General features: G+C 45.0%; 1 protein-coding gene across 1 annotated transcript in view; it reads left to right on the forward strand.

Moving 5' to 3' along the window:
• The first annotated feature begins 7,733 nt into the window (after positions 1 to 7,733).
• LOC143974345 (hippocampus abundant transcript 1 protein-like) overlaps positions 7,734 to 12,813 on the forward strand; it is a 72,670-nt gene continuing 67,590 nt past the window's right edge. The window contains exon 1 of the mRNA XM_077475617.1: positions 7,734 to 7,945. Coding sequence (XP_077331743.1) covers positions 7,862 to 7,945 — 84 coding nt within the window. The 5' untranslated portion in view covers positions 7,734 to 7,861. The remainder of the gene's footprint in view (positions 7,946 to 12,813) is intronic.

Raw genomic sequence — 12,813 nt, forward strand, 5'->3', positions numbered from 1 at the left:
AACTCAGATAAAGGGGTTGGAGTTCAAGATGCTATTGCATACAAGGAGGAAGCTCTCCGTCAATTGTCCGATAGCAACACATATTGTAAATTAAAGGAGAATGCCACTTGTAACTATAAAAAGGTGTTGAGCCATCTTATAAGGAAAGGGGTTTGAATAGGAGGTCTATCTGAAAAGGAGGGAGAGATTATGGTCCCTGAATCCCTATAACTCCAATATTTCACCACCTTCCGAAGACACCTAAGGGTTTAACACATTTGACTGGGCGTCCCATAGCAACTGGGATCGGGTTCCTTAAAGAACAGCTCAGTTTTTGGATAGATTGCCAGCTACAACCTATTGTGAAAAAACTCCCCAGCTATTTAAGGGACACTAAACAACTTCTGAGGATAGTGGATAGTGATATAGGGGAACCTGATGACAGGTGGATTTTGTGTGATGTTTCTAGACTTTACTTATCCATACCACATATTCCAGGTCTTAGAGCTGTCAGTTTCATTTTGGATATGTACAGTAATTTTTCTGTGACACACAAAGAGTTTATTTTGGAATGCTTGGACTACTTGCTGTCCCACAATTTCTTCTCCTTTGATGACACCTTCTATCTCCAGAGATGCAGAGCCGCTATGGGAGTTCAATGTTCACCTCTCTCGCTAATCTCTATATGGGATAGTGTCTGCATCTTTGGAGATAGAAATCCATTCCGGTCCAATATTAAATATCCGTCAATATATAGTTGATCTGCTGTTTATCTGCTCAGTGCACATTAATAAGTTAGATGAGTACTCTCCGATACCAATTACCGATATCTATCGCCTAGGAAGAGTAGGTAGAGGGGTGGTTTGGGAGTTGTTAGGGAGTTGGGTGAGGCTGGGCTGATGGCAGGGGAGGGGGGAGTGAGAATGGGAGGGTCATTGGGAGATATGGGGGCAGAGGTGACAGCTGGTGGAGGGAAGGAGGAGGCAACAGTGACTGCAGACATACAGGAGATGGTTAGACACTGAACTGCAGACATGATACAGGAGATGGTTAGAGGCTGAACTGCAGACATGATACAGGAGATGGTCAGAGACTGCGGACATGATCAGAGACTGCAGACATGGTACAGGGGATGGTCAGAGACTGTAGACATGATCAGAGACTGTGGACATGATTAAAGACTGCGGACATGGTAAGGAGATGGTCAGAGACTGCGGACTTGATCAGAGACTGTGGACATGATAAGAGGCTGCGGACATGATCAGAGGTTGCGGACTTGATAAGAGACTGCGGACATGATCAGAGGCTGCGAATATGATCAAAGACTGTAGACATAAGAGGCTGCGGACATGATCATAAACTGCAGACATGATCAGAGGCTGCAGACAAGATACAGAGACGGTCAGAGACTGTAGACATGACTCCCCATGGCGATCATAGGGAATAGAAAAATATCCAGTCATTCCTTCACTGTAATCTCAGTGGGGAACAGCATAAGTTCTAAAACATGACAACTTCTGTATCTTCTGTAACATGCTCATCAACCTTCTAATACATTTGCAGGTTACCAGCCAAGACCGGCCCCCCTGCCCGAGCATAGCTGAGCCGAGACTGTCCCCCTGGCTGGATACCATCCAAAGAAGTGTATTACTACAAGATAAAAAGAAAAACGGCTGATCATTGGGGTTCCAGTGTTCTCTACTCCCTACAGCAGACATGTTCAAAGTCCGTAAAGGGAAAAATAAACTGCGCTTGGGTGAAGCAAAAACAAACACAAACTACTAACAATCTATAAGGAAGGCGGCAGCAATAAATGTGATACAAACACCTAACAGCAATGAGAAAATACAAAAAGCTGCGCCAACATAAAAGTAACCTATAAATAAACACCCCTAAAAAAAAAGGATTATTTTTTATATATGTGAAATGTGAATAGTTGATATATTCAAAACTTCTAAATAAAAAGTAACAATTAATAAGAATTCATCCTCAAAAAGTTCATAAAGGAGTCCATAAATGATCAACAGTTGCGGTCCTAAATGGAAACACCACGGTGGTTGAACACACTCAGATGCGCACAAGTGCCCGTCACCATATAGTGAGTGCGCTTACCAGATGGAACTTTGGTTAGAGCGTTATGGCTATATCATCAATCGCGTCAGAATATTCCTCTTTTTAGTAGATCAGCTCACCGAAATGAACAACAGCACTCTTATAAGCACATCTTAATCCACGATCCCAAAAAATACTATCAGTAGCTCGAGGGAAAAAGAGGGAACCAACATAGTGTGATACTGTTTGGAGGATTTATTAAAGTAAAAAGTAGCGCACTTACATGAGCATCAAATAAATACAGCATGCATAGAAAGAACATAAAAAACCGTCCGGCATTTAGGAGCCCGTCCTCCTCTCCTACAACGTGATGGCGTCACTGCGTGCCTTCCCAGACGCGTTTCGTCATACCTGACGTTGTCAATGGGGAACAACGTCAGGTATGACGAATCTGGGAAGGCACGCAGTGACTCCATCACGTTGTAGGAGAGGAGGACGGGCTCCTGAATGCCGGCCGTTTTTTTATGTTCTTTCTATGCATGCTGTATTTATTCGATGCTCATGTAAGTGCGCTACTTTTTACTTTAATAAATCCTCCAAACAGTATCACACTATGTTGGTTCCCTCTTTTTCCCTCGAGCTACTGATAGTATTTTTTGGGATCGTGGATTAAGATGTGCTTATAAGAGTGCTGTTGTTCATTTCGGTGAGCTGATCTACTAAAAAGAGGAATATTCTGACGCAATTGATGATATAGCCATAACGCTCTAACCAAAGTTCCATCTGGTAAGCGCACTCACTATATGGTGACGGGCACTTGTGCGCATCTGAGTGTGTTCAACCACCGTGGTGTTTCCATTTAGGACCGCAACTGTTGATCATTTATGGACTCCTTTATGAACTTTTTGAGGATGAATTCTTATTAATTGTTACTTTTTATTTAGAAGTTTTGAATATATCAACTATTCACATTTCACATATATAAAAAATAATCCTTTTTTTTAGAGGTGTTTATTTATAGGTTACTTTTATGTTGGCGCAGCTTTTTGTATTTTCTCATGTTCAAAGTCCGGCCCGTGGACCAATTGCAGCCCACGTTCCAGTTTCAGACAGCTCGCCTGGTAGTTTTGGCATGTATATCTTTTGTGGCCCCCAAAGCATCCCAGAGCGCCAGGGGCCACAAAAGATATACTAGATGGCTGCCTTGGAGGGGGCGGGACGAGCGCCATACATACAGAGGGGGAGAATTTCCTCTGTAAAAGGAAGTCCCGTCTCCTGCGCTGCCATTGGACAACTGTTCTGTCCATCACAGAAGGCGGGACTTTCCATTAAAGAGGCCATGAGAAAACAGGAGTTTCTCCTGTATGTCTGTTGGTGCTCGCCCCCCCCCCCTCCCCCTGCCCACTCCAAGGCTGAAGATGGGCATCGATCAGGCTGCACTGATGGCAATGGTGAGTCTGCATTCAGGACAATGTGGGTGCTGCTACATTCATGGCAATGTGAGTGCTGCTGCATTCATGGCAAAGTGTGTGCTGCTGCATTCAGGACAATGTGAGTGCTGCTGAATTCAGGACAATGTGAGTGCTGCTGCATTCAGGGCAATGTGGATGCTGCTGCATTCAGGGCAATGTGGATGCTGCTGCATTCAGGGCAATGTGGGTGCTGCTGCATTCATGGCAATGTGGGTGCTGCTGCATTCATGGCAATGTGGGTGCTGCTGCATTCATGGCAATGTGGGTGCTGCTGCATTCATGGCAATGTGGGTGCTGCTGCATTCATGGCAATGTGGGTGCTGCTGCATTCAGGACAATGTGGGTGCTGCTGCATTCAGGGTAATGTGGGTGCTGCTGCATTCAGGGTAATGTGGGTGCTGCTGTATTCAGGGCAATGTGGGTGCTGCTGCATTCAGGACAATATCTGAGTTCTGCTGCATTCGGGACAATGTGGGTGCTGCTGCATTCATGGCAATGGCGAGGCTGCAGATTGGCACTGATTAGGCTGCATTGATGGGCACTGACCCCCATTTTGCTTCAGTTCTTTATTTAAAATTTAAGATTTTTTTCCTGAAACTGCCCTCTTAAAGGGAATGTGCGTGTTATAAGCTGATAAATACGGTATATCCAAATAACACGCCCAAGCTCATCTCTTCCCCACACACAGCCACAAAGGCAAGAGAATTCATGTGGTGCAGTATATTAGTGCTTGGATGAAAACACTTAGACCAAATTTTTATGGTTCAAAGAATGTCAGGCAAAATGGCCAGCCCTCACACATGTTCATTTCATCAAATCTGGCCCTCTTTGAAAAAAGTTTGGACACCCCTGCCCTACAGCCTAAAATTTAGAAAGATTAGGAGGATAATAGAACTGCATATTCCCATACTGAATGAGACCTGTGCCAAGATTCTGTTTCTGTCCAAAGGGTTTAAAGCTGTATCTCACCGGGCACCTACTTTTTCGAATTGCTTTATCACCAAGCTATTTCAGCTCATGCTACCAAAAGAAAACATCATCAGACTTTGTAGGCAACAATAGGTGTGGGGCGACCAATTGCCCATGTTGACCTCACATTATTAGAGGGGATAGTTTTCGATCCAATATTGGTGGCGGGGATTATGGTGTTAATATATTTTTCAATTGCAATACCAAGTTTATCATTAACTTAATAATGTGTAAGGAGTGCGGTATCCAATATGTTGGACGCAATACTAGATGGTTAACGGGGTTGTAATATTAATAAAGGGAAACCTTAGCGCTGATATTAATATGTAGGAATAACATTCATGTATAGGAAACACCCAAATGACTAGGCTGCAACCATGTCAGTGCTCTGTCACCACAAAGATTAATTATATATAATGGTGCACTCCAGTCAACTTCCTATTACACAATCTAAGCCCTTGTACACACGGTCGGAGATTCCGACGGAATGTGTCCCATCGGACCGTTTTGTCAGATATTCCGACTGTGTGTGGTCTCCATCAGACTGTTTCCGTCAGAATATCCGAAGGACCAACTTTTCCAACTTGCCGGTAAAATTTTCCGACAGAATGCTCCAATCGGACATACTCCGATCATGTGTAGCCTACTCCGACGGACAAAGTGCCACGCATGCTCAGATCAAATTCCTAGACCAAAGCTATTGGCTACTAGCCTGAACATAGTTCCGTCATAACGAAATAACATCATCATGTTATGTACAATCGGATTTTCTGACAACTTTGTCCGACCGTGTGTATGCAACAGTTTCGGACAAAATCCGTCGGACAAAATCCAACGGATTTGGTTCTCAGAATGTCCGACCATGTGTACAAGGGCCAAGAAGGAAAAATGCAAGGCTAACAATCCTGAGGCTGTTATGAGCATATGTTGAACACAGTACTGTGAAAAAATACAATAATATCATGTGCAAAATAAGCAAAGAATGTAAAGTGCAAAATGAATTTAAGTGCACTAAGCAAGAGTCTCAAAAAATATGCACTTATCACAAAACGTGTGCAAATGGGCAATAATAGATGTAGTAGCGAAAAAAACTCCTTCACATCCAATACAATGTGCTATTGTGCTAATTACTGTTCATAATGACTCATGAACAGCAAAACTACCAATCCCAGCCCATACTCCCCGTTTTACTTACCTGAGCCCGTTCTGTGCCTGGCTGCAGGGAAAAAAGTGGGGAAGACATGAACAAACATACAAGTGGCTCCTGTGGGGGTAGTGCTACATCAATTTGACTTCTGTGTGTGTGTGTGTGTCCCTGAGCACAGTGTGAGTTTGGGGACACATATTTGCACACACATGGACATTGAATTGGGAACAGCAGCTGTGTCTGCAGCCGCTGTGTTCCCAACTTACATGAATGGGACTGCTTGCATGCATGCACAAGTATGAACAAGTTGAGAATAAAGGCCTGAGGATAGTGTTGTCATCCCATTGGAGGAAGCATGGGGGGGGGGGGGACCTTCAAAACTGAATCTCTTTTAGGCCCTGTTCCCACTGAACATGGCTTTGAAATCATTCAACTGAACTCGCATGATTTCAAAGCTGCATTTCAGTCCGACTTCAGAGGCAACTTAGTAGACATCTGTGCGGGTTCATGCACAGATGTCTATTGAAATCGCCCCCGAATTCGCTAAAAGTAGTGCGGGAACTAGTTTTGGAAATTGGTGCAGCGTCGCACCAATTGGGACACTCCTATTGCCGGCAATAGGCTCTGATTTGAGATGCGATTTGACCTGTCAAATTGCGACGATGTGAACGTGGGCTCAGGCACAGTTCACACCGGTGCGACATCTGCTCCGACTTTGAGAGCACATGTCGCATGACATGTAAAAATCAATGTTTCCCTATGAGCGCCGCCTTAACTAGTTCCACTTTGCAAAAGCTTCCAGCACTACTTTGGTCTGACTTCTGTCTGATTTCAGTTTATAGAATTGAATGGAAGTCGCATCCAAGTCATACCTTAATCTTAGCCCTGGTCCTATACCAGCACAACGTGTCATGGGACTTGACAGTTCAAAGTCGCATCCCATTTCGTGGCAATGGAACCGTTCCAATTGCTGCAACTCTGAAAAAGGTTCCTGCACTGTTTCTGTGCAACTTGCATTGACATCTGTTAAATGAAGTCACAGAGATATCAACAAGCTACACATGAAATCACACTGCTGTGAAGTCGTGCTGAAGTAGGCGCAACTTCAAAACCGCACTGGCGTGATCCAGAGCTTCCAACTTTTTGAGATGGGAATGAGGGACACCTATCAGCAAAAGTATGCACCCCCTTGTCACGCCCTCTCAAAGGTGAATCGTACAAAAGAATAAGATTGGTTAAACCCACGAGTGCTTTTTTTTTATCACTACTATTCCTTTATATCAGCTTTTGGAATTTACAAATGCAGCAATTTAGAAATCAGATGAAAGGTTTAGCACTGGAAAACACTTTGATAGATAAAAAGTGCATTTTATATACATCTATACAGATCAGACCAAAATGAGGGACAAATAAGGAGGAATGAGGGACATTGCTCCAAATCAGGGACAGTTGGGAGCTCTGGCTGAATTGATGTGATTTGGATCTGACATTACACAGGCATTCCCGGAAGCTGCTTCTCAGTGCCTGGCAAAGTCGCATGACTTTCATGTTGGAGCTGTGAGACCCTGACCCGTAGGCTTGTTCACACTGCCGCGACCTTAAAGTCGCACCAAAGATTCAAAATAACTTTTGCAATCATGTTATAACTTATCACAGTCTTTCGTAACTTGGGTTAGATTTATTTGAGTAAACTGTGAACTTCTCTGTTTCTAGGTCATTGCAATACCCAAAGCAGGGCTGTGATTGCATATAATGGTGATAATAACCATTCTACTGTCCCTGGAGAGAGCTAGAACCGCCACCGTTCCTCTCAGTGTTTATATAACCACTAGGAACATGGACACATATGGAGTGGAGACACACAGCTGCTAGCAGCAGTAAAAGACATAAACATATGGATTCCAGCTCCTATAATGACAGCTCACGCTTGTGCCACACTCAATATGGAGCCGCTTTCTAGTCCCTTATCTACGGCGCGTCACATGCCCCAGCCAATCAAGGTCCGCGTTAGAGCTAAAGGACATCAAGACTTGCCAATGACAGGCTCCAGCGAGAAAACGTTGACTCCTCATTGGTCCCACAGAAGGCGAAGGGTGGAGGGAGCACTGGAGGGCGGAAGCGGGTGAGAGGGGGGGAATGATGCGGAGGGGGCCGCCGTTTCCATGGTAGTGTGGCCCGGTGAGCTGTGAGGGCCTACCTGCGGAACCTTTCCCGGTGTCGGGATGACGGGCCTGAGCTCACCATGACCGGGGAAAAGAAAAAGAAGAAGAGGTTAAATCGCAGCATTCTTCTGGCTAAGAAAATCATCATTAAAGATGGAGGGACGGTAAGTGAGTCATGGCAAGGCGGCACACAGCTGGTGGTTTGGGAAGTGTGGTGACAGGGTTCATCCCAAGATTCTGACAGGAACATATGGCGGACACTGGTCATTTGCATATGATGTCATGGTGGTGCTATTGACCTGCCATGGTGTATGGCTTCGTACACTAGAGGCTGCGGGCAGCTGTCAGTGATGGGATGAGACCTGAGAGTGTGGCCCAGTGCTGGGCATGGATGGGGAGACAGCTGGAAGTACACCTCTATATCTACTCTACAGGTGACAGGGGCCGTGGTGGCACAGTGCTACTGAGGCCTTCCAGGCCTGGAAACTTCCATACACAGGGGCATGAGTCAGTCTGTGTTGTCAAATCGCAGCCAATCAGATTCCTGCCTTTTATAGGTGCCGTCAGGCACTTTAAAGTAGTAGTAAACCCTCAGTGTTAAACAGTTAAAGCAAAGCTCCACCCAAAAGTGGAAGGTCCGCTTTATGCATTCCTCCATCTCTCCTATGCCACATTTGGCATGTGCGTTTTTTTTTGTTTTTTTTTGCGGGGGGCAGATACCTAGTTTTAACACATACCCACCTCCCGCTTCCACTTGGGCTGCCTAGGCAACTCGAACAGAAGTTCTCCTCTCCCCCTCCCTGCAATCTTCTGGGACCTGTTATCACACGTCCCAGTAGATTGCCCGGCCATTGAGGAGGCGCTGTGTGAAGCCGCAAGCTGTCACAGCCGAGTGCCCACTAAGGATGAGCTCAGGCATGCTCGCATACTCCACGTGCAGAGCCCGCCAGGAAGTCGGCGCTGCATTAAGCACAGGCAGTGAGACGTTGTCCCGATGCACGGCTGCAGAGATCGGGAAATGTCTCACTGCCTGTGATTAGCGGAGAGCTGCTCCAACTTCCTGGCGGGCTCTGCACGAGGAGTGTGTGAACACGCCGGAGCTCATCCTTAGTGCCGACACTTGTAATGCCGGCACCAGGGTGAGGAAAGGGAGAGAAGTGAGGCTTCGGGCGGCCGCAATGCTGGATCGTGGGGCAGGTGAGTGTGTTTATTAAAAGACAGCTACCCTTTTGTAGCTGATGTCTTTTCATAAACGCAAAAATGAGTGGAACTCCGCTTTAAACATGTTGAGTGCAATAAAATAAAAATTCCCCAGCCCCTACTTAAACACTTACCCTCAGTTCACACTTGCCCGCAGCCTGTGGGCTGGATGTGGGTGCAGGAATCGCACCCGTTCCCCACAGATAAATCGCGTTGCTCTTATGAGGCACACATTCTGAATGGCAACCCCACACATCTTAGTCCGCAGTGTGTTTGCAGGTGTAGGAACCAAAGGGATCTCAGTCCAGAACTGTACCCGTCTGCAGCCGCTCTTCTCCCTTCTCTCTTTTCTTACAGGACACCTGCAAGAAACTAGAGCTATTGGCTCCTGCTGCTGTTAGTCAAATCCTGTGAGGAGGGAGCAGAGCCAAGCCCATGTGTGTGTGCACTAGTGCCCCCATAGAAACCAACTTACTAAGGATGAGCTCAGGCATGTTCGCACACTCCGCGTGCAGAGTCTGACAGGAAGTTGGCGCTGCACTAATCACAGGCAGTGAGACATTGCCCGATCTCTGCAGTTGCGCATCGGGGCAATGTCCCACTGCCTGTGATCAGCGCAGTGCCGACTTCCTGGCGGGCTCTGCATGTGGAGTGTGTGAACACGCTGGAGCTCATCCCTAATGGAGGCACGCAGAGAGGAGGAGGAGGAGGAGCTAAGATTACTGATGGGGGAGGGGAACCCCACAAGAGGAGGAGCCAAGATTACTGATGGGAGATCTCACAGGAGTAGGTTTATGGCCACTATGTGCAAAACCATTGCACGGAGCAGGTAATTATAACATGTTCAACTACTTGATGCCTGTACTATAGCCAAAAAAACGGCTACAGGATGGGCCTAAATTGCAAAGTCCCGGCTCCTTACCACGTGATCAGCTGTCAGCCAGTGACACCTGATCACATGATGTAAACAAAAACCGGTAATCGGCTTATTTTTTCCCTCACGCTAATAGCGTGAGGAGAAAAATAAGCCAATTACCGTTTTGTGTAAACAGGACATTGGTCCCACACACTGACAGCCACTGCTGCCAATCGATGTTCATCAGTCTCGCCTATCAGTGCAGCCTCATTAGCGCACATCAATGAAGTAGAAAAATTACCTGTTTGCAAAATTTTATAACAAACTATGAAAACATTTTTTGTTTATCAAAATTTTCAGTTTTTTTTTTTTTTTTTTTGTTTAGCAAAAAATGAAAAACCCAGCATTGATTAAATACCACCAAAAGAAAGCTCTATTTGTGTAACATAAATTTCATTTGGGTCCAGTGTAGCATAACCGCGCAATTGTCGTTCAAACTGCGACAGCGCTGAAAGCAGAAAATTGGCCTGGGCACGAAGAGGGTGTAAGCACCCAGAAAGCAAGTGGTTAAAGTCAAAATAAAAAAGCACTTATGGCCCAAATGCTGCTTATTTATTTTAGGTACTTGTATAGCGCTGTCAATTTACGCAGCACTTTACATAAACATTATACATTCACATCAGTCCCTACCCTCAAGGAGCTTACAATCTAGGTCCCTAACTCACATTCATACATACTAGGGACAATTTAGACAGGATCCTATTGACCTACCAGCATGTCTTTGGATTGTGGGAGGAAACCGGAGTACCCAGGGGAAACCCACACAGGCACAGGGAGAACATGCAAACTCCAGGCAGGTAGTGTCATGGTTGGGATTCGAACCAGCGACCCTTCTTACTGCTAGGTGAGAGTGCTAACCACTACACCACTGTGCTGCAGCCACAAGAAAACCTGTGCTGACAGAAAATGGAAGTGCGGCAGTTGCTGAGCTTCTGAAATTGGGAGTTGCTTGGCTTGAGTACTTTATTAGCTACAAGCATTGGGCAAGCAAGGTCAGGACAAGGTTTGACCTGAGGATCCTCAAACTTGTTCTACATCATTGTCCGCAAAGCAACTAGCATGGTCCGGAGATGTGACATATTTTTCTCAGCATAGGTTTTCTTGAAAACAAAAATGGAAAAAAACTTGCAAATAAAATGCAGTCAGACGTATTCAAGGTTAAGCTTCACTTTAGGGCTTCGATGTCAAATTATGCACACGCTATTTCTGCTCTCCCAAATATTTGTTGTGCAGTTTTCTTTATGCCACACATGCTCTCTAACTGTCGGTTGCTGCCACACTGCAGTCTCCATTAAATCTAATGTGATGTTCAGACTCCACACTCCACTGTGAAGTATGAGCCAATTGACCTCTGGAAGGTTTTACCCCCTTCATGACCCGGGCATTTTTTTGCTATTCAGCACTTTGCTGCTTTAACTGGCAATTGCTCAGTCATGCAACATGTACACAAATGAAACTTAAGGTTCCATGCACACTGGCGTTTTTTTATAAGCTCAAAAAATGTTAGAAAAAAACACTGGATGAAAAACACTGATGATAGTGTTTTTGTGTTGGCTTCTAGGAGCGTTCGTGTTTTTTTTTTTTTTTTTTTATTTTTTTTTTTTAAGTGCTTTTACAGTACATTAAGAAAAAAAAATTGCTATAAAAAAGCTGTTTGGAGCGTTTTAATAGTGTTTTTTTTTTTTTTTTTTTCTGCCAGGAAAACGCTCCCAAAAACTCGACAAAAACAATTTTTTTTTCTACTCCTAGACGCTGAAGCTCACAAATTGCTTATTGCCTAAAGTAATGTGCATGGGCACATAGGATAACACTATTTAGCTTCTGGGAGCTTAAAACACCAGTGTGCATGGAGCCAATGTCATTTCTTTCACACAAACAGAGCTTTCTTTTGGTGGTATTTGATCACTGTTTTTTTATTTATTTTTTTTATATATAAACAAACACTGACAATTTTGAAATAAAAGCCCTGACGTTTTTGTTATAAAACATATCCAATTAAAAAAAAAAAAAAAATCTTCATGCATTTAGGCCAAAATGTATTCTGCTATGTGTCAATGGGATATACATTGACATTTTTGCAGCTATAGACTCTATACCAGTGGCCCGTGGAGCCCTCTGATGTGGCCCACGACCTCCTGCTCTGGAGTGGCAGGTTAGCAAGCCCAGATCGCAGGTTGCCGACCCATCATACCACATTATCGGTGTTGTGAATGAAGCTGGTGGTAGAGGAAGAAAGCGGCTGCAGAGCAGAGCCCATAAGCCGATGCTTCCTGTACAGCGCCAGCTTTTGCTACGGGCAGAGTCTATGGCAAAGTTCAGTTAATCCACAGGATAGACACAGGTGCACTACACTGCACCCGCGGTGTGGGTAATCATCAGTGTGAAAGCAGTTTAGACCCTTTTAACACGATCGGCCCTACCCAATAGGACCCTCAATTCACCTCTACAGAGCGGCAGATGTAAACAGACTTTTGTCCGTTTACTCCCACCTGTCTCCAATCCGGTCTTAAAAATCCGATAAAAAAAACTAGAAGGGAGTTTGTCCCCTTCCATCTAGGTGGATCGGATTGGAGGGCCTATAGAGTAGCCGTGACCTGTCATCCGCCCATTGTGGCCCGCGTCTAGTTACCAAGTTGCTTAAATGGCCCTCGCTCTTAAAAAGGTTGGGCACCCCTGCTCTATACTGTAATAGCAATGATCAGCGATTTATAGTGGGACTGTGATAGGGTGGCAGCACTCTGGCACTAACAGACACTGATACAGTGAAGTGATCAGTGATAATAGTGTACACTGACTCTGTACCAATAACACTGGCTAGGAAGGGGTTGACATCTAGGGCAATCAGAGTTAAAGGGGTTGTAAACCCTCGTGTTTTTTCTTGTGAAAAAACACCTGGCAGTTGCTCCCCAGCATTTT

This window comes from Lithobates pipiens, unplaced genomic scaffold (genome assembly GCF_037356315.1).
Source record: "Lithobates pipiens isolate NorthernLeopardFrog02 unplaced genomic scaffold, aLitPip1_a1.2 Scaffold_13, whole genome shotgun sequence".
NCBI classification, from domain to species: domain Eukaryota; kingdom Metazoa; phylum Chordata; class Amphibia; order Anura; family Ranidae; genus Lithobates; species Lithobates pipiens.